Genomic DNA, 24,707 nt, shown 5'->3' on the forward strand with positions numbered 1-24,707 from the left:
ATGGAGAACAAATAAATGGCAGACCAATTGAACAAATACTTTGGTTCGGTCTTCACTAAGGAAGACACAAATAACCTTCTGGAAATACTAGGGGACAGAGGGTCCAGTGAGAAGGAGGAACTGAAGGAAATCCTTATTAGTCAGGAAATTGTGTTCGGGAAATTGATGGGATTAAAGGCTGATAAATCCCAGGGCCTGATAGTCTGCATCCCAGAGTACTTAAGGGAGTGGCCCTAGAAATAGTGGATGCATTGGTGATCATTTTCCAGCAGTCTATCGACTCTTAGTTCAGATGGACTGGAGGGTAGCTAATCTAACATCACTTTTTAAGAAAGGAGGGAGAGAGAAAACGGTGAATTATAGACCGTAAGCCTGACATGCAACTTCAGTACCCCATTCCTGCTTTCTCACCATACCCCTTGATCCCCTTAGTAGTAAGGACTACATCTAACTCCTTTTTGAATATATTTAGTGAATTCGCCTCAACAACTTTCTGTGGTAGAGAATTCCACAGGTTCACCACTCTCTGGGTGAAGAAGTTCCTCCTCATCTCGGTCCTAAATGGCTTAACCCTTTATCCTTAGACTGTGACCCCTGGTTCTGGACTTCCCCAACATTGGGAACATTCTTCCTGCATCTAACCTGTCTAAACCCATCAGAATTTTAAACGTTTCTATGAGATCCCCTCTCATTCTTCTGAACTCCAGTGAATACAAGCCCAGTTGAAACAGTCTTTCTTGATAGGTCAGTCCCGCCAGCCCGGGAATCAGTCTGGTGAATCTTCACTGCACTCCCTCAATAGCAAGAATGTCCTTCCTCAGGTTAGGAGACCAAAACTGTACACAATACTCCAGATGTGGCCTCACCAATGCCCTGTACAACTGTAGCAACACCTCCCTGCCCCTGTACTCAAATCCCCTCGCTGTGAAGACCAACATGCCATTTGCTTTCTTAACCGCCTGCTGCACTTGCATGCCAACCTTCAATGACTGATGTACCATGACACCCAGGTCTCGTTGCACCTCCCCTTTTCCTAATCTGTCACCATTCAGATAATAGTCTGTCTCTCTGTTTTTACCACCAAAGTGGATAACCTCACATTTATCCACATTATACTTCATCTGCCATGCATTTGCCCACTCACCTAACCTATCCAAGTCGCTCTGCAGCCTCATAGCATCCTCCTCGCAGCTCACACTGCCACCTAACTTAGTGTCATCCACAAATTTGGAGATACTACATTTAATCCCCTCGTCTAAATCATTAATGTACAATGTAAACAGCTGGGGCCCCAGCACAGAACCTTGCGGTACCCCACTAGTCACCGCCTGCCATTCTGAAAAGTCCCCATTTACTCCTACTCTTTGCTTCCTGTCTGACAACCAGTTCTCAATCCATGTCAGCACACTACCCCCAATCCCATGTGCTTTAACTTTGCACATTAATCTCTTGTGTGGGACCTTGTCGAAAGCCTTCTGAAAGTCCAAATACACGACATCAACTGGTTCTCACTTGTCCACTCTACTGGAAACATCCTCAAAAAATTCCAGAAGATTTGTCAAGCATGATTTCCCTTTCACAAATCCATGCTGACTTGGACCTATCGTGTCACCTCTTTCCAAATGCGCTGCTATGACATCCTTAATAATTGATTCCATCATCTTACCCACTACCGATGTCAGGCTGACCGGTCTATAATTCCCTGTTTTCTCTCTCCCTCCTTTTTTAAAAAGTGGGGTTACATTGGCTACCCTCCACTCGATAGGAACTGATCCAGAGTCAATGGAATGTTGGAAAATGACTATCAATGCATCCGCTATTTCCAAGGCCACCTCCTTAAGTACTCTGGGATGCAGTCCATCAGGCCCTGGGGATTTATCAGCCTTCAATCCCATTAATTTCCCCAACACAATTTCCCGACTAATAAGGATTTCCCTCAGTTCCTCCTCCTTACTAGACCCTCTGACCCCTCTTATATCCGGAAGGTTGTTAATGTCCTCCTTAGTGAATACCGAACCAAAGTACTTGTTTAATTGGTCCGCCATTTCTTTGTTCCCCGTTATGACTTCCCCTGATTCTGACTGCAGGGGACCTACGTTTGTTTTTACTAACCTTTTTCTCTTTACATATCTATAGAAACTTTTCCAATCCGTCTTAATGTTCCCTGCAAGCTTCTTCTCGTACTCCATTTTCCCTGCCCTAATCAAACCCTTTGTCCTCCTCTGCTGAGTTCTAAATTTCTCCCAGTCTCCGGCTATTTCTGGCCAATTTGTATGCCACTTCCTTGGCTTTAATACTATCCCCCTGATTTCCCTTGATAGCCACGGTTGAGCCACCTTCCCTTTTTTATTTTTACGACAGACAGGAATGTACAATTATTGTAGTTCATCCATGCGGTCTCTAAATGTCTGCCATTGCCCATCCACAGTCAACCCCTTAAGTATCATTCGCCAATCAATCCTAGCCAATTCACGCCTCATACCTTGAAAGTTACCCTTCTTTAAGTTCTGGACCTTGGTCTCTGAATTAACTGTTTCATTCTCCATCCTAATGCAGAATTCCATCATATTATGGTCACTCTTCCCCAAGGGGCCTCGCACAACGGGATTGCTAATTAATCCTCTCTCATTACACAACACCCAGTATAAGATGGCCTCCCCCCTAGTTGGTTCCTTGACATATTGGTCTCGAAAACCATCCCTTATGCACTCCAGGAAATCCTCCTCCACCGTATTGCTTCCAGTTTGGTTAGCCCAATCTATGTGCATATTAAAGTCACCCATTATAACTGCTGCACCCTTATTGCATACACCCCTAATTTCCTGTTTGATGCCCTCCCCAACATCACTACTACTGTTTGGAGGTCTGTACACAACTCCCAATAACGTTTTTTGCCCTTTGGTGTTCTGCAGCTCTACCCATATAGATTCCTTTTGGTGGCAAAAACACGAGGGCAGATTATCTGAATGGCGGCAGATTAGGAAAAGGGGAGGTGCAACGAGACCTGGGTGTCATGGTACATCAGTCATTGAAAGTTGGCATGCAGGTGCAGCAGGCGGTGAAGAAGGCAAATGGTATGTTGCCTTCATAGCTAGGTGATTTGAGTTTTGGAGCAGGGAGGTCTTGCTGAGGCCTCACCTGGAATATTGTGTTCAGTTTTGGTCTCCTAATCTGAGGAAGGACGTTCTTGCTATTGAGGGAGTGCAGCGAAGGTTCACCAGACTGATTCCTGGGATGGCAGGACTGACATGTGCGGAGAGACTGGATCGACTTGGCCTGTATTCAGTGGCGTTTAGAAGAATGAGAGGGGATCTCATAGAAACATATAAAATTCTGACAGGACTGGACAGGTTAGATGCAGGAAGAATGTTCCCGATGTTGGGGAAGTCCAGAACCAGGGGACACAGTCTAAGGATAAGGGGTAAGCCATTCAGGACCGAGATGAGGAGAAACTTCTTCACTCAAGAGTTGTTAACCTGTGGAATTCTCTACCGCAGAGAGTTGTTGATGCCAGTTCGTTGGATATATTCAAGAGTGAGTTAGATTTGACCCTTACGGCTAAAGGGATCAAGGGGTATGGAGAGAAAGCAGGAATGGGGTACTGAGGGAATGATCAGCCATGATCTTATTGAATGGTGGTGCCGGCTCAAAAGGCCAAATGTTTCTATGTTTCCCTTTTTTTTTAAAAAGAGAAAAATTGAAAGCAGAAACAGATGTTTAAATTGCTTCCTCCCTTCACTAGCTTGCAACATGAGCCTTCCTCATGTTTTGTTCATTACCTCTTCCAAAGAATTTGATTAAATCCTTTGATTCTAAGATCTTCTGATAACTCGATGTACATGCTCCCTAGCCACAGAGACTGGGTAGGTTCCAGGCTTGAACTCTAGTTTGTGCTCGAATAGCAGATCTCAGCTGGGCGGTAAACTAGATGCTACTTTCCACCTCAGCACTCTGAGCTCGGGAGGAAATAAATTCAGCCAGAATTCACACTCCAATTTCAACCCTATATATCTGATGGAAAGTGTACCAGTGTAGATGCTGGTAACATAACCAAGGTGCGTCAAAATCATAACAACCTGTACTATAATATTTACACTAATCTTTATTATAATAGCAATAATCTGTACTATAATATTAACAATAATCTTTATAATTATACAGGTACAATGTCCGAAATCCAGAGTCCGTGACGGTTTTTGGGTTTTTCCGGATTTCAGCGGCGAGGACCAAAATCCGGCAAAACCCAAATTCCGGCATGGATCCAATCGAGGATTCCGGATGTCAGACAATTGATTTTCTTGTCTGAAATCCAGAATCCTCGACTGAATCCATGCTGTATTTTGAGTTTTACCAGATTTCAGACCTCGCTGCTTGCCAATTCCTGCCACTCCTCGCCGCCCGCCGATTCTCGCCGCCCACGGTCCCCTGGCACTGCGCTTTTTACTGGTAAGTCGCCTCCTTATTCCTCCCATCAAACTGAACCACCCCACTGTTGGCCGCCTCAAAAATGTCCGGATTCCGGACAACTCCATCTGGATGTGCAAATTGTCCGGTTTTTGGACAATAATTCCAGATTCCGGACGACTCCATCAGCTATGTGCAAAATGTCCGGTTTTCGGACAATTCCATTTTTCGGAGTTCCGGATTCGGGACACTGCACCTGTACTCACAGGACAATACTTAGTAAGCTTCACAATAATACTCAACAGTATTCTTTATTATAATACAGTAATTTTACTATAATACACACAGTAATCTATACAATACTGACCATAGTCACATTAATCTGTACACTATCCACAGTCATTTGTAATAAAGTACTCACTATTCTGTACAATTAAACTCACAATGATAGGCACGATAACAATCTCAATCATATCCATCTACAATAGTCTCAGTAATCTATACTTTAATGCTTATAGTAATCTGCACTATAATAAAACAATCAGTACTATAATACTCAATAATCTATATTATAGTACTCAAAATAATTCACAGCATCATAGTACAGTATTCAGTATTATAATACTGACAATATTCACAATAATCTGTACTACAATGACAATATTCACAGTACTATAATACTCTCGGCAACCCGCACCCCGACACTCTCGGCAACCCGCACCCCGACACTCTCGGCAACCCGCACCCCGACACTCTCGGCAACCCGCACCCCGACACTCTCGGCAACCCGCACCCCGACACTCTCGGCAACCCGCACCCCGACACTCTCGGCAACCCGCACCCCGACACTCTCGGCAACCCGCACCCCGACACTCTCGGCAACCCGCACCCCGACACTCTCGGCAACCCGCACCCCGACACTCTCGGCAACCCGCACCCCGACACTCTCGGCAACCCGCACCCCGACACTCTCGGCAACCCGCACCCCGACACTCTCGGCAACCCGCACCCCGACACTCTCGGCAACCCGCACCCCGACACTCTCGGCAACCCGCACCCCGACACTCTCGGCAACCCGCACCCCGACACTCTCGGCAACCCGCACCCCGACACTCTCGGCAACCCGCACCCCGACACTCTCGGCAACCCGCACCCCGACACTCTCGGCAACCCGCACCCCGACACTCTCGGCAACCCGCACCCCGACACTCTCGGCAACCCGCACCCCGACACTCTCGGCAACCCGCACCCCGACACTCTCGGCAACCCGCACCCCGACACTCTCGGCAACCCGCACCCCGACACTCTCGGCAACCCGCACCCCGACACTCTCGGCAACCCGCACCCCGACACTCTCGGCAACCCGCACCCCGACACTCTCGGCAACCCGCACCCCGACACTCTCGGCAACCCGCACCCCGACACTCTCGGCAACCCGCACCCCGACACTCTCGGCAACCCGCACCCCGACACTCTCGGCAACCCGCACCCCGACACTCTCGGCAACCCGCACCCCGACACTCTCGGCAACCCGCACCCCGACACTCTCGGCAACCCGCACCCCGACACTCTCGGCAACCCGCACCCCGACACTCTCGGCAACCCGCACCCCGACACTCTCGGCAACCCGCACCCCGACACTCTCGGCAACCCGCACCCCGACACTCTCGGCAACCCGCACCCCGACACTCTCGGCAACCCGCACCCCGACACTCTCGGCAACCCGCACCCCGACACTCTCGGCAACCCGCACCCCGACACTCTCGGCAACCCGCACCCCGACACTCTCGGCAACCCGCACCCCGACACTCTCGGCAACCCGCACCCCGACACTCTCGGCAACCCGCACCCCGACACTCTCGGCAACCCGCACCCCGACACTCTCGGCAACCCGCACCCCGACACTCTCGGCAACCCGCACCCCGACACTCTCGGCAATCCGCACCCCGACACTCTCGGCAATCCGCACCCCGACACTCTCGGCAATCCGCACCCCGACACTCTCGGCAATCCGCACCCCGACACTCTCGGCAATCCGCACCCCGACACTCTCGGCAATCCGCACCCCGACACTCTCGGCAATCCGCACCCCGACACTCTCGGCAATCCGCACCCCGACACTCTCGGCAATCCGCACCCCGACACTCTCGGCAATCCGCACCCCGACACTCTCGGCAATCCGCACCCCGACACTCTCGGCAATCCGCACCCCGACACTCTCGGCAACCCGCACCCCGACACTCTCGGCAATCCGCACCCCGACACTCTCGGCAATCCGCACCCCGACACTCTCGGCAATCCGCACCCCGACACTCTCGGCAATCCGCACCCCGACACTCTCGGCAATCCGCACCCCGACACTCTCGGCAATCCGCACCCCGACACTCTCGGCAATCCGCACCCCGACACTCTCGGCAATCCGCACCCCGACACTCTCGGCAATCCGCACCCCGACACTCTCGGCAATCCGCACCCCGACACACAAAGTAATCTGTACCCCAATATTCACAGTATCTGTACGTCAGTTAATCTTAATCATAAATACTTATATACTTGTCAAAGGTATAGTCCTATCAATACTTCTACTGAGAAAGAACTGATAGTATATTTGAGTTGTAGGCCATAAGCAATGTGTGATTTCCAATTAAGCTTATGCCCTATTCTTTATTTTCCTAATTTAGAGAGGGAAGGGAGGGGGGGGTGAGAGAAGGGAGGGGGGGGTGAGAGAAGGGAGGGGGGGGTGAGAGAAGGGAGGAGGGGGTGAGAGAAGGGAGGGGGGGTGAGAGAAGGGAGGGGGGGTGAGAGAAGGGAGGGGGGGGTGAGAGAAGGGAGGGGGGGGTGAGAGAAGGGAGGGGGGGGTGAGAGAAGGGGGGGGGGTGAGAGAAGGGAGGGGGGGTGAGAGAAGGGAGGGGGGGGTGAGAGAAGGGAGGGGGGGTGAGAGAAGGGAGGGGGGGGTGAGAGAAGGGAGGGGGGGGTGAGAGAAGGGAGGGGGGGGTGAGAGAAGGGAGGGGGGGGTGAGAGAAGGGAGGGGTGGTGAGAGAAGGGAGGGGGAGGTGAGAGAAGGGAGGGGGGGGTGAGAGAAGGGAGGGGGGGGGAGAGAAGGGAGGGGGGGGGAGAGAAGGGAGGCGGGTGAGAGAAGGGAGGGGGGAAGAGAGAGAGAAGGGAGAGAGAGAGAGACCCGGCCGGGCCCAAGACTTCGGGCTTAGATTTACCGGGGGAGGTCGGGAGCGGATGCTGGTCGGGGTGGGGGGTGGGAGGTCCGGGGGCGGGAGCGGGCGAGTCAGAAGCGGAGGTCGGGGGCCAGGAGCGGGGGTCGTGGGGTGGCGGCTCAAGTCGGATCAGGTCCCGGTCGGGAGGAAGCAGGAACTGGGCATGGGAGGCAGCCTTATCCACGCAGCCCCAGTGAGGCCATTCGGCCAGGGCTAGGGACTGCGTGCTTCGGGCCCCTCCCACACAGTTTTGGGCCCACTGTTGCGCGCCTGTGCAGAGGTCCCGGCACTGTTTTTAGCGCAGGGACCTGGCTCCGCCAACCACAGCTCGTGCTGCACCGCGCCCAGCTCCAGAGGGCCTGCAGGGAGCCGGAGAATAGGTAAGTTTTTTTTAGGCGCACTTTGCGGCGCGAAAAACGGGCGTCCAGGTCGGGGCTGCGCCGTTTGAGGCGCGGCCCGAAACTTGGGCCCAATGTTTCCTCTAAGTAAGTAATCTGCAAGGTACCGTGCAGGCCGCTCACAAGCTTTTCCATTTGAAATACTGCGCATGGGCAGAAATTTAAGGGACAGCAGAGTGAAATAGACAGGCTGCACACAACAAAGACAATTTAGAGTGAACATTACATGGATGGTCAGTCGTTTAGTGGGAATAAGATTGAATGAGCAGCAGGTGGGTCTCATGGCACATGGTATTGGGGATAATGTATTGACGTGGATAGAGAACTGGTTGGCAGACAGGAAGCAAAGAGTGGAAATAAACGGATCCTTTTCAGAATGGCAGGCAGTGACTAGTGGGGTACCGCAAAGTTCAGTGCTGGGACCCAAGCTATTTACAATATACATTAATGATTTAGACGAAGGAATTGAATGTAATATCTCCAAGTTTGCAGATGACACTAAACTGGGTGGCAGTGTGAGCTGTGAGGAGGATGCTAAGAGGCTGCAGGGTGACTTGGACAGGTTAGGTGAGTGGGCAATTACATGGCAGATGCAGTATAATGTGGATAAATGTGAAGTTATCCACTTTGGTGGTAAAAACAGGAGGGCTGATTATTATTTGAATGGTGACAGATTGATAAAGGGAGAGGTGCAATGAGACCTGGGTGTCATGGTACATCAGTCATTGAAGGTTGGCATACAAGTGCAGCAGGCGGTGAAGGAGGCAAATGGCATGTTGGCCTTCATTGCGAGAGGATTCGAGTATAGGAGCAGGGAGGTCTTACTGCAGTTGTACAGGGCCTTGGTGAGGCTACACCTTGAATATTGTGTACAGTTTTGGTCTCCTAATCTGAGGAAGGACATTCCTGCTTTTGAGCGAGTAAAGCGAAGGTTCACCAGACTGATTCCCGGGATGACAGGATTGACATATGAAGAAAGACTGGATCGACTAGGCTTATATTCACTGGAATTTAGAAGAATGAGAGGGGATCTCATAGAAACATATAAAATTCTGACGGGATTGGACAGGTTAGATGCAGGAAGAATGTTCCTGATGTTGGGGAAGTCTAGAACCAGTCTAAGGATAAGGGGTAAGCCATTTAGAACCGAGATGAAGAGAAACTTCTTCACTCAGAGAGTTGTGGGCATGTGGAATTCTCTACCAAAGAAAGTTGTTGGGGCCAGTTTGTTAGATATATTCAAAAGGGAGTTAGATGTGGCCCTTACGGCTAAAGGGATCAAGGGGTATGGAGAGAAAGCAGGAAAGGGGTACTGAGGTGAATGATCAGCCATGATCATATTGAATGATGGTGCAGGCTTGAAGGGCCGAATGGCCCACTCCTGCACCTATTTTCTATGGAGATGAGGATCTCGGAGAGGGGATGAGAAAGATACAGGTTCAGGGCTAGGGCAGGAGTATCCTTAGGGAAAGTTTAGCTTGGTGGGCAAGGGAAAGGTGGTCAGCTGAACGGCTGATCTCAACATTAATGACAGCTTATTGTTGGAGGTGCAAGTGGAGGGGCAGATGAGAGGAGTGTAAGGAGACGGTCAGTAGTGGAGAAAAGAAACAGAGGATTATCTTTGCATTCCAGGATGATCCTGGAATGGTCAGCCATTTTGGAAGAGGAGAGCAGGACCCGGTAATGCTTGGTTTGGTCCAGTCAGATCTGGTAATGAATGGGTAAACTAGTTATGCACCAGATACATTCAAGTCTGTGCCCTCTGGACTTGAGGAAGCAAAGATAGGGACTGTACCAAGGAGAGCGACCAGGGCTTAATTGGGGATAAAGGCATCAAAGGCAGAGGTGGAGTGATTAAGCAGATGGACAGCTGCAGAAGTGCCATGGCGAATGGAAGGTGAAAAGCTAACCAGTTGGCAGTTTGAAAGCCCAGTTGTAGATGATTTGGGGGCGAGTATATGTCTTCAAGAAAATGTAGGAAATGGGGCTATGAAAAAGTTGTACCTGTAGTTGGAATCATGTTACAGCACCAGCCACCTCTTGGTACTACAGTTGACAATTTAGCACCTGAATTCCCATTAGAAAAGTTTACATGGAAGGTTTCAAATGAAGAGTGTGCTTTCGTGGATCGCCCATGCGTTATACACGGGCAGTCAAGACCAAGTGAAGTTTTCAGATGAAGCAGACTGAGAGAATTGCACCTGGGCATGCTGCTGTAACTCAATCAAGGTTTTAAAATCGTACATTCCATCATTATTTTTAAAATACTTTGAAAATGCATCAAAACGTGACTTACCAATCTCAACACCTAATCCACCAATACCACTTAGGAAAACATGGGACTGAGCCATCTGATGCATTGCATTGTCTCCGAGAACATAACGCTGCCGACTGAAGTGAAAGGGGAAAAAAATAGCAGGTAAGCAGGAAATTGATTTAATGTCCCTTTATCTAAACTATTTGCTCCTACTTTGCATCTAATCAAGAATGCATCTAGGCAAAAAGAATATGATTCCCCACAAACTGAGACCTGGAGTACCATAAAAATTGACACATGCAACCTTTAGATTTGGTGAGATTTGCTGGCACTGCTACATGAAATCTCAATCCCAAGCCAGTAAAGATAAACGGCTGGATTTTCAGCTTTCTCCATTTCGGAACGAAAATGGAGGCGAGGCAGGAAAATTACCGCCCAATTAGTGTTACCGATTAATTGCCTAACTTTCGGCATTTGGTGTCTGCTCTGCGCAAAGGGAGGTGTTGCACTATTTTTGCGGCGCAAAAACGGGATTCTTGCCGGGAGCACTGAGAGAGAAGCCTTGGGAGCGGAAAAAAAGTCAAAAAACATTGCCAACACCCTTACCTAACAAATAGATGCAAAAATATTTTAAAAATCAAAACTTTAACTTACCTTTTTTTCAGTTTATCAAACTTACCGCTGCCGGCAGGGCTGGATCGTCGTGTTTTCCCTGGCGTTCATCAGGGCGCAACGTACGGGTCAGGTGAATCTCGAAATTCGGACGTTGTCGCAATCTGAGTCATTACACCCAGGTGCAGCTTCCCCCGGCGGTGCTTCCAAGTGCCGCCGTAAAAACCAAGCCGAAGATCGCGACCGGGCGAAAAACAGCTGAGCGCCCGGTTTTTCGCCACGGATGGTAAAAACACGGCAAAAACCCAATCGCAAACCATCCAAAAATTCAGCTGAAAAACTTGCATTTATATAGCGCAGTACTTTTGAAGTATAGTCACTGTTGTAATGGAAGAAACGCTGTAGCCAATTTGTGTACAGCAAACAGCAATGTGATACTGACTAGATAATCTGCTTTTAGAGATGAAAGTCATCGACCTGAAACGTTAACTGTTTCTCTCTCTACAGATGCTGCCTGACCTGCTAAATGTTTCCAGCATTTTCTGTTTTAATTTGTTTTTGAGTGATGTTGGTTGAGGGATAAATATTGGCCAGGACACCGGGGAGAACTCGCCTGTTCTTCTTTGAACCATGCGGTGGGATATATTACGTCCAACTGTGAGATGGGGCCTTGGTTTAACATCTTATCCGAAAGACTCCACCTCCAACCGTGCAGCACGCCTCAGTAGTGAACAGAAGCGTCAGCTGGGATTATGTGCTCAAGTCTCTGAAGTGGGACTTGAATCCCACAACCTTCTGACTCAGAGGTGAAAGTGCTACTAACTGAGCCACAGCTGATGCCTTGTAGTACATCACTATGTGAAAATGCAGCGTGACAGTATATATGTAATTATTTCATTGTCTAAAGTAATAACACTGTTGCGTCTTAATAGCACAATAAAGATCAGAATTCAGCAGGGCACTGTGCTAATTATACTAGTCAAAGTAAAATGCTTTGAATCATCTGTGTTCTGGGACAGAGGATGCAACAATGAATTGCTTAATGTATAAATGAGTCAATAGTCACTGCATCAGGTTAGACGAAGAGAATGGAACCAGAAAGATTATGTAGCTCATCAAATCAGTTTCCTCTGCGAATCATATACAATTTGTTCAGTCATGGACTTTTTGCAAGCCAAGCATGCCTTGAGGGATCAACGATAGCAGAAATCTATTAGATAAAATCCCCTGACCCACAAAAGGTAATTAAGTGAATCTGCAGAATCTTAAAGCCCACAGTATTCAGCTGCAGGCAACTCCATTCCTCAGATGATTCATCCCGAGCTTCAAGCACAGGCACCATTGTGTACCATAAAGAATTTGATCATCTATACCCATTCTTATCTTTATAACCTTTAGTCTCGTTATTAAACATATATTTATCTTCAACTCCCTTTTTTGTTTTTAAAAAGGAGTTAATTGACAGGGCATTGGCAGGAGAACTTTTCCAATCTCATGCCTCATTCGTGCACTATATCTAGCAGACATGTCAACTAGCCAATATATATATCTCCACATTTACCTTAAACATCTAGATCATCTCTCTTCTCCTTCCCCCCTGCCACCCCTCCCTCAGGAAAGACAGCTTGTGTACCAAATACACGGGAGACGACTAGTTATATCACCATTGTGTGTGTCAGCTGTGGCTCAGTGGGTAGCACTCTTGTCTCTGAGTCAGAAGGTTGTGAGTTCAAGTCCCACTCCAGAGACTTGAGCACAAAAATCTAGGCTGACACTCCAGTGCAGTGCTGAGGGAGTGCTGGACTCTAAGGGGTGCTGTCTTTCAAATGAGACGTTAAACCGAGGCCCTGTCTGCTCTCTCAGATGGACGTGAAAGATCCCATGAATTAAGTTTTGGCCAATATTTATCCCTCAATCAACATAACAAAAGCAGATTATCTGGTCATTATCACTTTGATGTTTATGGGAGCTTGCTGTGCGCATACTGGCTGCCAAGTTTCCTAGATTACAACAGTGACTACACTTCAAAAAGTACTTAATTGGCTATAAAGTGCTTTGGGATGCCCGATGGTCGTGAAAGGTGCTATATAAATGCAAGTCTTTCTTCTTCTATTATAGCTTATAGTAAGTTTTCCACAATAATTTTATCTCAAGGGGGCTGGAATACAAAGGGATGGGAGTTATGTTATAGTTATATAATGTTCTCATTAGATCCATTTAGAGTACAGGGTACTGCATTCCGTTCTGGGCACTGCATCTCAGAAGGATATACAGTATTGACCTTGGAGGGGGTGCAGCAGAGATTCACCAGAATGATAGCTGGGCTAAAAGGGTTCAATTATGAGGACAGGTTGCATAGATTAGGCTTGTATTCCCTTGATCAAGGGGTGATCTAATGGAGGTGTTTAAGAAGATTAAAGGAGTTGATAGAAAGCATTTCCTCTGGTGGGGGAGTCTGGAACAAGGGGGCGTAACCTTAAAATTATAGCTAGGCTGTTTAGTGGTAATGTCAGGAAGCACTTCTTACACAAAGGATAGCAGAAATCTGGAACCCTCCCCCCAAAAAAGCTACTGAGCATAGGTCAATGGAAAATGTCAAAACTGAGATCAATAGATTTTTGTTAGGCAAGGGTATTATGGATTACGGAACCAAGGTGGGTAGATGGAGCAAAGATACAGATCAGCCATGATCTAATTAAATGGCGGAAAAGGCTTGAGGGGCTGAATGGCCTCCTCTTGTTCATATGTCATGTCAAGGACTTTTTCATGTTATATACAAGTTTTTATACATTATACACCAATTTAATTTCTGTTCTCAATTTCACACAAAACATGCAATGTCAACAGCTTTTGCTTCAAAGCGATTAACTATCTTCATGAAATAGGATGAGGGAAGACAACAAAAGACAGGCGATATGTCTGTCAATAACAGTCTTTGAAATCGACAGGATGAAAACCGTGCGAGTTCCACAATGGGCAGTGAAGGTGAAAATGACCCAAACAAATCTTTCAAAAAGCTTCCCTGCAAAATCCCTTTGCCGTTACTGGCCATTGCCCAGGTGTCCCAGCCAGAGTGGATTTCCTCAGCGGTATCCAAGGCCACAAAGTGAAATTGAAACCAGACGTTCCACATCGCCCAGGGGAAACATGGGACTATAACCACAGATACTAGGGCAGGAGTGCAAATCAGGATTTGTCATTGGCTACGCAATAAAACAACAGCCCAAACAGCACCAACTGGGAAGATAAGTCGTCAAAAGATTGAAAGTGTGATGTCACAAGAGAGCAGGGAAGTGATTGGTTGGGAAGTTTTTCTCTCTTTTCTTGGGCAATTAAGAGCTGGGATTAAAAACTAAATGTTGAAAATTTCAAACCCTTAAGAGATAGCAGGGAAGGCGATGCGTTACTGCTTCTGCATGTGGGAGCTGGTGGACTCCATTGAGGTCCACAGCAACCACATCTGCAGCAAGTGTCTGCAGCTCGAGGAACTTCGGCTCTGTGTTGATGAGCTGCAGTCCGAGCTGCAGACACTACGACACATCAGGGAGGGGGAGAGTTACCTGGACACTGTGTTAACCCTTAGGTTAATTAATTCAAATTTGGTCTGTGGTCAGGGAGGAAGGTATGGGGATCCAGGAGGTAGTGATGGAAGAGCCTCAGCCCTTGCCTAACAGGTACGAGATTCTTGGTCCCTGTGTGGACGAGTGCAGAGACTGCAGGGAGGATGAGCAAACTGACCACAGCACCATGGTACAGGAGGCCATTCAAGTGTGTGTGGCAGCAGGGGGGGTGGGGGGGGGGGGTAAGAGTAAAAAGAAATTTGTACTGGTAGGGGACAGTATCATTCGGGGGATAGATACTGTTCTCTGCAGCCAAGAGCATGAATCCCGAAGGCTGCGTTACCTGCCCAGTGCCAGGGTTAAGGACATCTCCTCTGGGCTGGAGAGGAGCTTGGGAGGGGCAAGATCGAGTTGTCGTGGCCCACGGAGGTACCAATGACATAGGTAGAACGAGGAGGTTCTGCTGAGGGAGTATCAGCAGCTAGGGGCTAAATTAAAAAGCAGAACCACAAAGGTAATAAGCTTCACATTACTACCTGAGCCACGAGCAAATTTGCATAGGGTAAATAAGATCAGGGAGATGAACGCGTGGCTCAAAGACGAGTGTGGGAGAAATGGGTTTCGGTTCATGGGGCACTGGCATCAGTACTGGGGTAAGAGGGAGCTGTTCCGTTGGGACAGGCTTCACTTAAACCATGCTGGGATTAGTGTCCTGGTGAATCGAATAACTAGGGCTGTAGAGAGGGCTTTAAACTAATTAGTGGGGAAGGGTGGGGGGGGAGGATTCAGGTGAGCGAAAATTAAAAAAGACGAAGAACAAGAAGGAAATAGAGCAGGGTAGCACTGGGTGAAATAATAATCAGAGTGTGACAGGAAGGTACAGAATGTATCAGAAAGTGCAGTCAAAGCAGGGAAAATGGTAAAAAAACAAAATTAAAAGCTCTTTATCAGAATGCATGCAGCATTCGTAACAAGATAGATCAGTTGACGGCACAATGAAAAAATCGGTATGATCTGATAGCCATTACAGAAACGTGGTTGCAAGGTGACTAAGGCTGGGAACTGAACATTCAGGGGTATTTGACAATTCAGAAGGACAGACAGAAAGGAAAAGGAGGTGGGGTAGCTCTGTTAACAAACAATGGGATCAGTACAGTAGTGAGAAATGATATTTGTTGTGTCTCTGTAAAGCATGCACTCCCATGTTCCGCCACCAGGGAGCTCATCCCCTGAAGTCCCGAGGGATCCCAGCATCCCTTGGGAGCACTGTATATAAGCCGGCCCCTAATGCCCGTTCCTCACTCTGGAGTGTCTTAATAAAGACTGAGGTCACTGTTACTTTAACCTCCCTGTGTGCAGCCTCATCTGTGTTAGGAACACAACAACTGGCGACGAGTATACGAATCCAACGCAAAGATGCAGCAAATTGTGGGCATCCTGGAGAAGTTCTCGGAGAGTGAGGACTGGGAAGCCTATGTCGAACCGCTAGACCAGTACTTTGTAGCCAACGAGCTGGACGGAGAAGGAAGCGCTGCAAAAAGGAGAGCGGTCCTCCTCACATCCTCATGAAGAATCTTCTGGCTCTGGTGAAACCAAGATAAGTCGTATGAGGAGCTGTGTACACTGGTTCGGGAGCATCTTAACCCGAGGGAGAGCGTGCTGATGGCGAGGTATCGATTCTACACGTGCCAGCGATCTGAAGGTCAGCAAGTGGCAAGCTACGTCGCCGAGCTAAGGCGACTTGCAAGGCAATGTGAGTTTGATGGCTACCTGGAGCAGATGCTCAGAGACTTTTTTGTACTGCGCATTGGCCACGAGACCATCCTACGAAAACTTTTGACTGTAGAGACGCTGACCCTCAGTAAGGCCATTGCGATAGCACAGCCGTTTATGTCCACCAGTGATAACACAAAACAAATCTCTCAGCACACAAGTGTGAGCAATGTTCATAAATTAACTGGAACTGTGTTTGCGAGGAGAAATGTACAGGGCAGCAACCACGCGTCTGCAACTGCCAGCAGGCCTCAGGTGACCCAGGTGTCTCAGAGTCCGCAACAAAGGATGAATGCAAGGCAATTCACACCTTGTTGGCGTTGTGGAGGCTTCCATTCAGCCTATTCATGCCACTTCAAAGGGTATGTTTGCAAGAGCTGTGGAACAATGGGGCATCTCCAATAAGCTGCAAGCTCTGCAAAACCTGCTAACCACCATGTGGCAGAGGAAGATCGGTCAATGGTGGATCAAAGCAATTTCGAGCCTGAGAGAGGAGGCAGATGCTGAAGTACACGGGGTGCACACATTTTCGATGAAATGTCCACCTACAATGCTAAATGTAAAATTGAATGGCTTACCCGTAGCCATGGAACTGGACACTGGTGCTAGCTAATCCACCATGAGTAAAAAGATGTTTGAGAGACTGTGGTGCAACAAGGCACTCAGACCAGCCCTGAGCCCCATCCACACGAATCTGAGAACATACACCAAAGAGCTTATCACTGTCCTGGACAGCGCCATGGTCAAGGTCACCTACGAGGGCAGGGTGAACAAACTGCCACTCTGGATTGTCCCGGGCGATGGCCCCACACTACTTGGAAGGAGCTGGCTGACATCCGAGTGCTATCACATGTCGATCAGGCCTCATGTACCCAGGTTCTAAACAAATTTCCTTCCCTTTTTGAGCCTAGCATTGGAAACTTTTCCAGGGCGAAGGTGCAGATCCACTTCGTCCCAGAGGCACGACCCATTCACCACAAGGCGCGAGCGGTACCTCACATGATGAGGGAGAGAGTGGAAATCGAGCTGGTCAGGCTGCAACGCGAGGGCATTATCTCCCCAGTGGAATTCAGCGAGTGGGCCAGCCCAATTATTCCAGTACTCAAAAGTGATTGCACGGTCAGGATTTGCAGTGATTATAAAGTAACTATAAATCGTTTCTCGCTACAGGACCAATACCCGCTACCTAAGGCAGACGACCTATTTGCGACACTGGCAGGAGGCAAAACGTTCACCAAGCTCGACCTGACTTCGGCCTACATGACGCAGGAGTTGGAGGAGTCTTCAAAGGGCCTCACCTGCATCAACACGCACAAGGGACTGTTCATCTACAACAGATGCCTGTTTGGAATTCGGTAGGCTGCAGCGATCTTCCAGAGAAACATGGAGAGCCTACTCAAGTTGGTACCACGCAAGGTGGTTTTTCAGGACGACATATTGGTCACGGGTCGGGACACCGTCGAGCACCTACAAAACCTGGAGGAGGTCCTCCAACGACTGGATCGTGTAGGGCTGCGGCTGAAGAAGTCGAAATGCGTCTTCATGGCAACAGAAGTGGAGTTTTTGGGGAGAAAGATCGCGGCGGACGGCATTCAGCCCACAGACGCCAAGACAGAGGCTATCAGGAACGCGCCCAAGCCACAGAATGTCACGGAGCTGCGGTCGTTCCTGGGACTCCTCAACTATTTTTGTAACTTCCTACCGGGGTTAAGCATCCTCTTAGTGCCCCTACATGTGTTATTGCGTAAAGGTGGGAATGGGGTAAAAACCAAGTAATTGCTTTTGAGAAAGCCAGAAACATTTTATGCTCCAATAAGCTACTTGTATTGTATAACCCATGTAAAAGACTTGTGCTAGCATGTGATGCGTCGTCGTACGTAGTCGGGTGTGTATTACAACAAGCTAATGTTGCAGGGAAGTTGCAGCCTGTGCCTCCAGGAGCTTGTCAAAGGCCGAGAGGGCCTACAGCATGATTGAGAAAGAGGCATTAGCGTGTGTGTTCGGGGTAAAGAAAATGCATCAGTACCCGTTTGGCCTCAAATTTGAGCTGGAAACTGATCACAAGCCCCTCATATCCCTGTTCGCTGAAAACAAGGGGATAAATACTAATGCCTCAGCCCGCATACAAAGGTGGGCACTCGCGCTATCAGCGTATAACTATACCATCCACCACAGGCCAGGCACCGAGAACTGTGCGGATGCTATCAGTCGGCTATCATTGCCCACCACGGGGGTGGAAATGGCGCAGCCTGAAAACTTGTGATGGTGGCGCAGCCCGCAGACTTGTTGATGGTCATGGAAGCGTTTGAAAATGATAAGTCACCTGTCATGGCCCGCCAGATTAGGACTTGGACGAGCCAAGATCCTCTGCTGTCCCTAGTAAAAAAACTGCGTACTGCATGGGAGCTGGGCCAGCATCCCCATTGAAATGCAAGAGCTAATCAAACCGTTCCAGCGGCGAAAGGACGAGCTGTCCATTCAGGCAGACTGCCTGTTGTGGGGGAACCGCGTAGTGCGACCCAAAAAGGTCAGGGAGATGTTTATCTCGGATCTCCACAGCACACACCCGGGTATAGTAATGATGAAAGCGATAGACAGATCCCACGTGTGGTAGCCCGCTATCGACTCTGACTTCGAGTCCTGTATACAGCAATGCAGCGTGTGTGCTCAGTTGAGCAACACATCCAGAGAGGCACCACTAAGTTTATGGTCCTGGCCCTCCAGACCATGGTCAAGGATCCATGTTGGCTATGAGGGCCCGTTTCTCAGTAAAATGTTCCTGGTGGTGATGGATGCTTTTTCAAAATGGATTGAATGTGAAATAACGTCGGGAAGCACCACCACCGCCACCATTGAAAGCCTGAGGGCCATGTTTGCCACCCACGGCCTGCCTGACATACTGGTCAGTGACAACGGGCCATGTTTCACCAGTGCCGAATTTAAAGAATTCATGACCCGCAATGGGATCAAACATGTCACCTCGGCCCCGTTTAAACCAGTCTCCAATGGGCAGGCATAACGGGCAGTACAAATAATCAAACAGAGCCTTAAACGAGTCACAGAAGGTTCACTCCAAACCCGCCTGTCCCGAGTACTGCTCAGTTACCGCATCAGACCCCACTCGTTAACAGGGGTGCCCCCGGCTGAGCTACTCATGAAAAGGACACTTAAAACCAGGCTCTCGCTGGTTCACCCCAACCTGCAAAATCAGGTAGAGAGCAGGCGGCAGCAACAAAATGTAAACGATGGTCGTGCCCTGTGTATTACGGGAAATTGATTTGAATGACCCCGTGTTTCTGCTAAACTATGGACATGGTCCCAAGTGGATCGTGGGCACAGTGATAGCTAAAGAAGGGAGTAGGGTGTTTGTAGTCAAACTAGACAATGGACAAATTTGCAGAAAGCAGCTGGACCAAACGAGGCTGCGGTTCACAGACTGCCCTGAACAACAGACACCACCTTTTTCGAGCCCACAACACACACGCAAAGGATCAACGACACCACGCCGAACCAGGAAATCAAACCCATCACGTCCAACTGCCCAGCAAGGCCAGGCTCACCCAGCAGCCCTGCAGGGCAAACACACCAGCCCAGCGAGGGCACAGCCAACACACCTGAACAGATATTTGTACCGAGGCGGTCCACCAGGGAAAGAAAGGCTCCCGACCGCCTCACCTTTTAAATAGTTTTCACTTTGACTTTGGGGGTGGGGGGGGGGGGGGGGGAAGTGATGTTGTGTATCTGTAAAGCATGCACTCCCATGTTCCACCACCAGGGAGTGCATCCCCTGAAGTCCCAAGGGATCCCAGCATCCCTTGGGAGCACTGTATATAAGCCGGCCCCCTAAGGCCTTTCCTCACTGGAGTGTTTTAATAAAGACTGAGGTCACTGTTACATTAACCTCCCTGTGTGCAGTCTCATCTGTGTCAGGAACACAACAATATTGGCTCAGAAGATCAAGATGTAGAATCAGTTTGAGTGGAAATAAGAATAATAAGGGGAAGAAGTCACTTGTGGGCGTAGTCTATAGACCCCTGAACAGTAGCTATATCGTTGGACGGAGTAAAAATCAAGAAATAATGGAGGTTTGTAAAAAAAGGAACGGCAATAATCATGGGCGATTTTAATCTTCATATTGATTGGACCAAGGTAGCCTTGAGGAAGAGTTCATAGAGTGTATCCGGGATGGTTTCCTTGAACAGTACGTTGTGGAACCAAACAGGGGGCAGGCTATCTTAGCTCTGGTACTGTGCAATGAGACAGGATTAATAAATGATCATAGCATGGTTGAATTTCAAATTCAGTTGGAGGGTGAAAAAGTTGGATCGCAAACCAGTGTTCTGAGCTTAAATAAAGGAGATTACAAAAGTATGAAGGCAGAATTGGCTAAAGTGGACTGGGAAAATAGATTAAAGTGTAAGACAGTTGATAAACAGTGACGGATATTTAAGGAGATATTTCATAACTCGCAACAAAAATATATTCCAGTGAGAAGGAAAGACATTAAGAGAAGTAAGAACCATCCGTAGCTAAATAAGGAAGTAAAGGATGGTATCAAATTGAAAATAATGGCATACAATGTTGCCAAGACTAGTGTGAGGCCAAAGGATTGGGAAATGTTTAAAAACCAGCAAAGAACTAAAAAAATAATGAGGGGGAAGACGAGAGTAAACTAGCAAAAAATATAAAAACAGATAGTAAGAGTTTCGACAGGTATATAAAATAGAAAGCGAGTAGCTAAAGTAAACGTTGGTCCCTCGGAGGTGAGATTGAGGAATTAATAATGGGAAAGGGGGAAATGGCAGAGACTTTGAACAAATATTTTGTATCTGTCTCCATGGTAGAAGACATTAAAAACATCCCAATAATGAATAATCAAGGGGGTATTGGGAGGGGGGAATTTAAAACAATCACTATCACTAAAGAAAAAGTACTCGATAAAATAATGGGACTAAAGGTCGACAAGTCCCCTTGACCTGATGGTTTACATCCTAAGATCTTAAAAGAAGTGGCTGCAGAGCTAGTGGATGCATTGGTTGTAATCTACCAAAATTCCCTGGATTCTGGAGCGGTCCCAGCAGATTGGAAAACCACAAATGTAACGCCCCAATTTAAAAAGGAGGAAGACAGAAAGCAGGAAACAATAAACCAGTTAGCCTAACATCTGTCATTGGGAAAATGCTGGAGTCTATTATTAAGGAAGTGGTAGCAGGATATTTGGAAAAGCATGATTCAATCAAGCAGAGTCAGCATGGTTTTATGAGGGAGAAATCATGTTTGACAAATTTGCTGGAGTTGTTTGAGGATGCAATGAGCAGGGTGGATAAAGGGGAATCAGTGGATGTGGTGTATTTGGATATCGAGAAGGTATTCAATAAGGTGCCACATAAAAGGTTACTCGTGGGGTTGGGGGTAATATATTAGCAGGGATAGAGGATTGGCTAACTAACAGAGAACAGAGAGTCGGGATAAATGGGTCATTTTCCGGTTGACAAATGGTAACTAGTGGGGTGCCACAGGGATCGGTGCTGGGGCCTCAACTATTTACAATCTATATTAATGACTTGGATGAAGGGACCGAGTGTAATGTAGCCAAGTTTGCTGATGTTACAAAGATGGGGTGGAAAGCTAGTTGTGAGGAGGACACAAAAAATCTGCAAAGGGATAGAGACAGGCTAAGTGAGTGGGCAAACATTTGGCAGATGGGAGTATAGGCCCCAAGTTTCGACATGATTTGCTCCTGATTTTTAGGAGCAACTGGTGTAGAACGGAGTATCTTAGAAATCGGAATTCTCGTCATTTAGTTCGCTCCAGTTCTAGTCAGATAGAACTGTTTCACTTTGGAACAGAATTTTTTTTTCAAAAGGGGGCGTGTCCGGCCACTTATGCCTGTTTTCAAAGTTTCGTCAGTGAAAACTTACTCCAAACTAACTTAGAATGGAGTAAGTGAAGATTTTTGTACGCTCGAAAAAACCTTGTCTACACTTTAGAAAATCAGGCATAGGTTACAAATGGCGTAGGGAATGAGGGGGTGGGGGGGGTTTAAAGGGAAGTTTACAAACATTAAACACTTCAGTTTTACAAATAGAGGCATCATCAATAATAAATGATAAATACATCAATTAATCAACCAATAAATCAATCAAAAAAATTAATAAGAAATAATTTTTTAAAAATCAAAAAATAAAACATTTTCTACTTACCGACTGCAGCACCGGGAGCCCTCCAACAGCGTGCTGGGATCCACACCCCCCTCCTTCCCCAACCACATCCCCACCGCCACCCCCCCACCCGCCCCCACCCCAGGGAGGGGAAGGGGGAGGGGAAGGGGGAGAAGGGGGAGGGGAAGGGGGAGAAGGGGGAGGGGATGGGGGAGAAGATGGGGGAGAAGGGGGAGGGGATGGGGGAGAAGGGGGAGGGGATGGGGGAGAAGGGGGAGGGGATGGGGAGAAGGGGGAGGGGATGGGGGAGAAGGGGGAGGGGATGGGGGAGAAGGGGGAGGGGATGGGGGAGAAGGGGGAGGGGATGGGGGAGAAGGGGGAGGGGATGGGGGAGAAGGGGGAGGGGATGGGGGAGAAGGGGGAGGGGATGGGGGAGAAGGGGGAGGGGATGGGGGAGAAGGGGGAGGGGATGGGGGAGAAGGGGGAGGGGATGGGGGAGAAGGGGGAGGGGATGGGGGAGAAGGGGGAGGGGATGGGGGAGAAGGGGGAGGGGATGGGGGAGAAGGGGGAGGGGATGGGGGAGAAGGGGGAGGGGATGGGGGAGAAGGGGGAGGGGATGGGGGAGAAGGGGGAGGGGATGGGGGAGAAGGGGGAGGGGATGGGGGAGAAGGGGGAGGGGATGGGGGAGAAGGGGGAGGGGATGGGGGAGAAGGGGGAGGGGATGGGGGAGAAGGGGGAGGGGATGGGGAGAAGGGGGAGGGGATGGGGGAGAAGGGGGAGGGGATGGGGGAGAAGGGGGAGGGGATGGGGGAGAAGGGGGAGGGGATGGGGGGGAAGGGGGAGGGGATGGGGAGAAGGGGGAGGGGATGGGGAGAAGGGGGAGGGGATGGGGAGAAGGGGGAGGGGATGGGGGAGAAGGGGGAGGGGATGGGGGAGAAGGGGGAGGGGATGGGGGAGAAGGGGGAGGGGATGGGGGAGAAGGGGGAGGGGATGGGGGAGAAGGGGGAGGGGATGGGGGAGAAGGGGGAGGGGATGGGGGAGAAGGGGGAGGGGATGGGGGAGAAGGGGGAGGGGATGGGGGAGAAGGGGGAGGGGATGGGGGAGGAGGGGGAGGGGATGGGGGGGAAGGGGGAGGGATGGGGGGGAAGGGGGGATGGGGGAGGGGGGAGGGGGGAGGGGGAGAAGGGGGGAGGGGGCAGAAGGGGGGAGGGGGCAGAAGGGGGGAGGGGGCAGAAGGGGGGAGGGGGCAGAAGGGGGGAGGGGGCAGAAGGGGGGAGGGGGCAGAAGGGGGGAGGGGGCAGAAGGGGGAAGGGGGCAGAAGGGGGAAGGGGGCAGAAGGGGGAAGGGGGCAGAAGGGGGAAGGGGGCAGAAGGGGGAAGGGGGCAGAAGGGGGAAGGGGCAGAAGGGGGAAGGGGCAGAAGGGGGAAGGGGGCAGAAGGGGGAAGGGGGCAGAAGGGGGAAGGGGGCAGAAGGGGGAAGGGGGCAGAAGGGGGAAGGGGGCAGAAGGGGGCAGAAGGGGGAAGGGGGCAGAAGGGGGAAGGGGGCAGAAGGGGGAAGGGGGCAGAAGGGGGAAGGGGGCAGAAGGGGGAAGGGGGCAGAAGGGGGAAGGGGGCAGAAGGGGGAAGGGGGCAGAAGGGGGAAGGGGGCAGAAGGGGGAAGGGGGCAGAAGGGGGAAGGGGCAGAAGGGGGAAGGGGGCAGAAGGGGGAAGGGGGCAGAAGGGGGAAGGGGGCAGAAGGGGGAAGGGGGCAGAAGGGGGGAAGGGGGCAGAAGGGGGAGGGGGCAGAAGGGGGAGGGGGCAGAAGGGGGAGGGGGCAGAAGGGGGGAGGGGGCAGAAGGGGGGAGGGGGCAGAAGGGGGGAGGGGGCAGAAGGGGGGAGGGGGCAGAAGGGGGGAGGGGGCAGAAGGGGGGAGGGGGCAGAAGGGGGGAGGGGGCAGAAGGGGGGAGGGGGCAGAAGGGGGGAGGGGGCAGAAGGGGGGAGGGGGCAGAAGGGGGGAGGGGGCAGAAGGGGGGAGGGGGCAGAAGGGGGGAGGGGCAGAAGGGGGGAGGGGGCAGAAGGGGGGAGGGGGCAGAAGGGGGGAGGGGGCAGAAGGGGGGAGGGGGCAGAAGGGGGGAGGGGGCAGAAGGGGGGAGGGGGCAGAAGGGGGGAGGGGGCAGAAGGGGGGAGGGGGCAGAAGGGGGGAGGGGGCAGAAGGGGGGAGGGGGCAGAAGGGGGGAGGGGGCAGAAGGGGGGAGGGGGCAGAAGGGGGGAGGGGGCAGAAGGGGGGAGGGGGCAGAAGGGGGGAGGGGGCAGAAGGGGGGGAGGGGGCAGAAGGGGGGAGGGGGCAGAAGGGGG

The 24,707-nt window shown here is 50.2% G+C and overlaps 1 protein-coding gene across 4 annotated transcripts in view; it reads right to left on the minus strand.

The window, feature by feature from the left end:
* Positions 1-24,707, minus strand: part of uba6 (ubiquitin like modifier activating enzyme 6) — a 180,739-nt gene that overhangs the window by 123,022 nt on the left and 33,010 nt on the right. For all 4 annotated transcript variants that reach the window (XM_070886180.1, XM_070886172.1, XM_070886154.1 and 1 more), the window contains one exon: positions 10,308-10,402. In XM_070886180.1, coding sequence (XP_070742281.1) covers positions 10,308-10,402 — 95 coding nt within the window. The remainder of the gene's footprint in view (positions 1-10,307; positions 10,403-24,707) is intronic.

This window comes from Pristiophorus japonicus, chromosome 1 (assembly GCF_044704955.1).
Source record: "Pristiophorus japonicus isolate sPriJap1 chromosome 1, sPriJap1.hap1, whole genome shotgun sequence".
Lineage (NCBI taxonomy): Eukaryota > Metazoa > Chordata > Chondrichthyes > Pristiophoridae > Pristiophorus > Pristiophorus japonicus.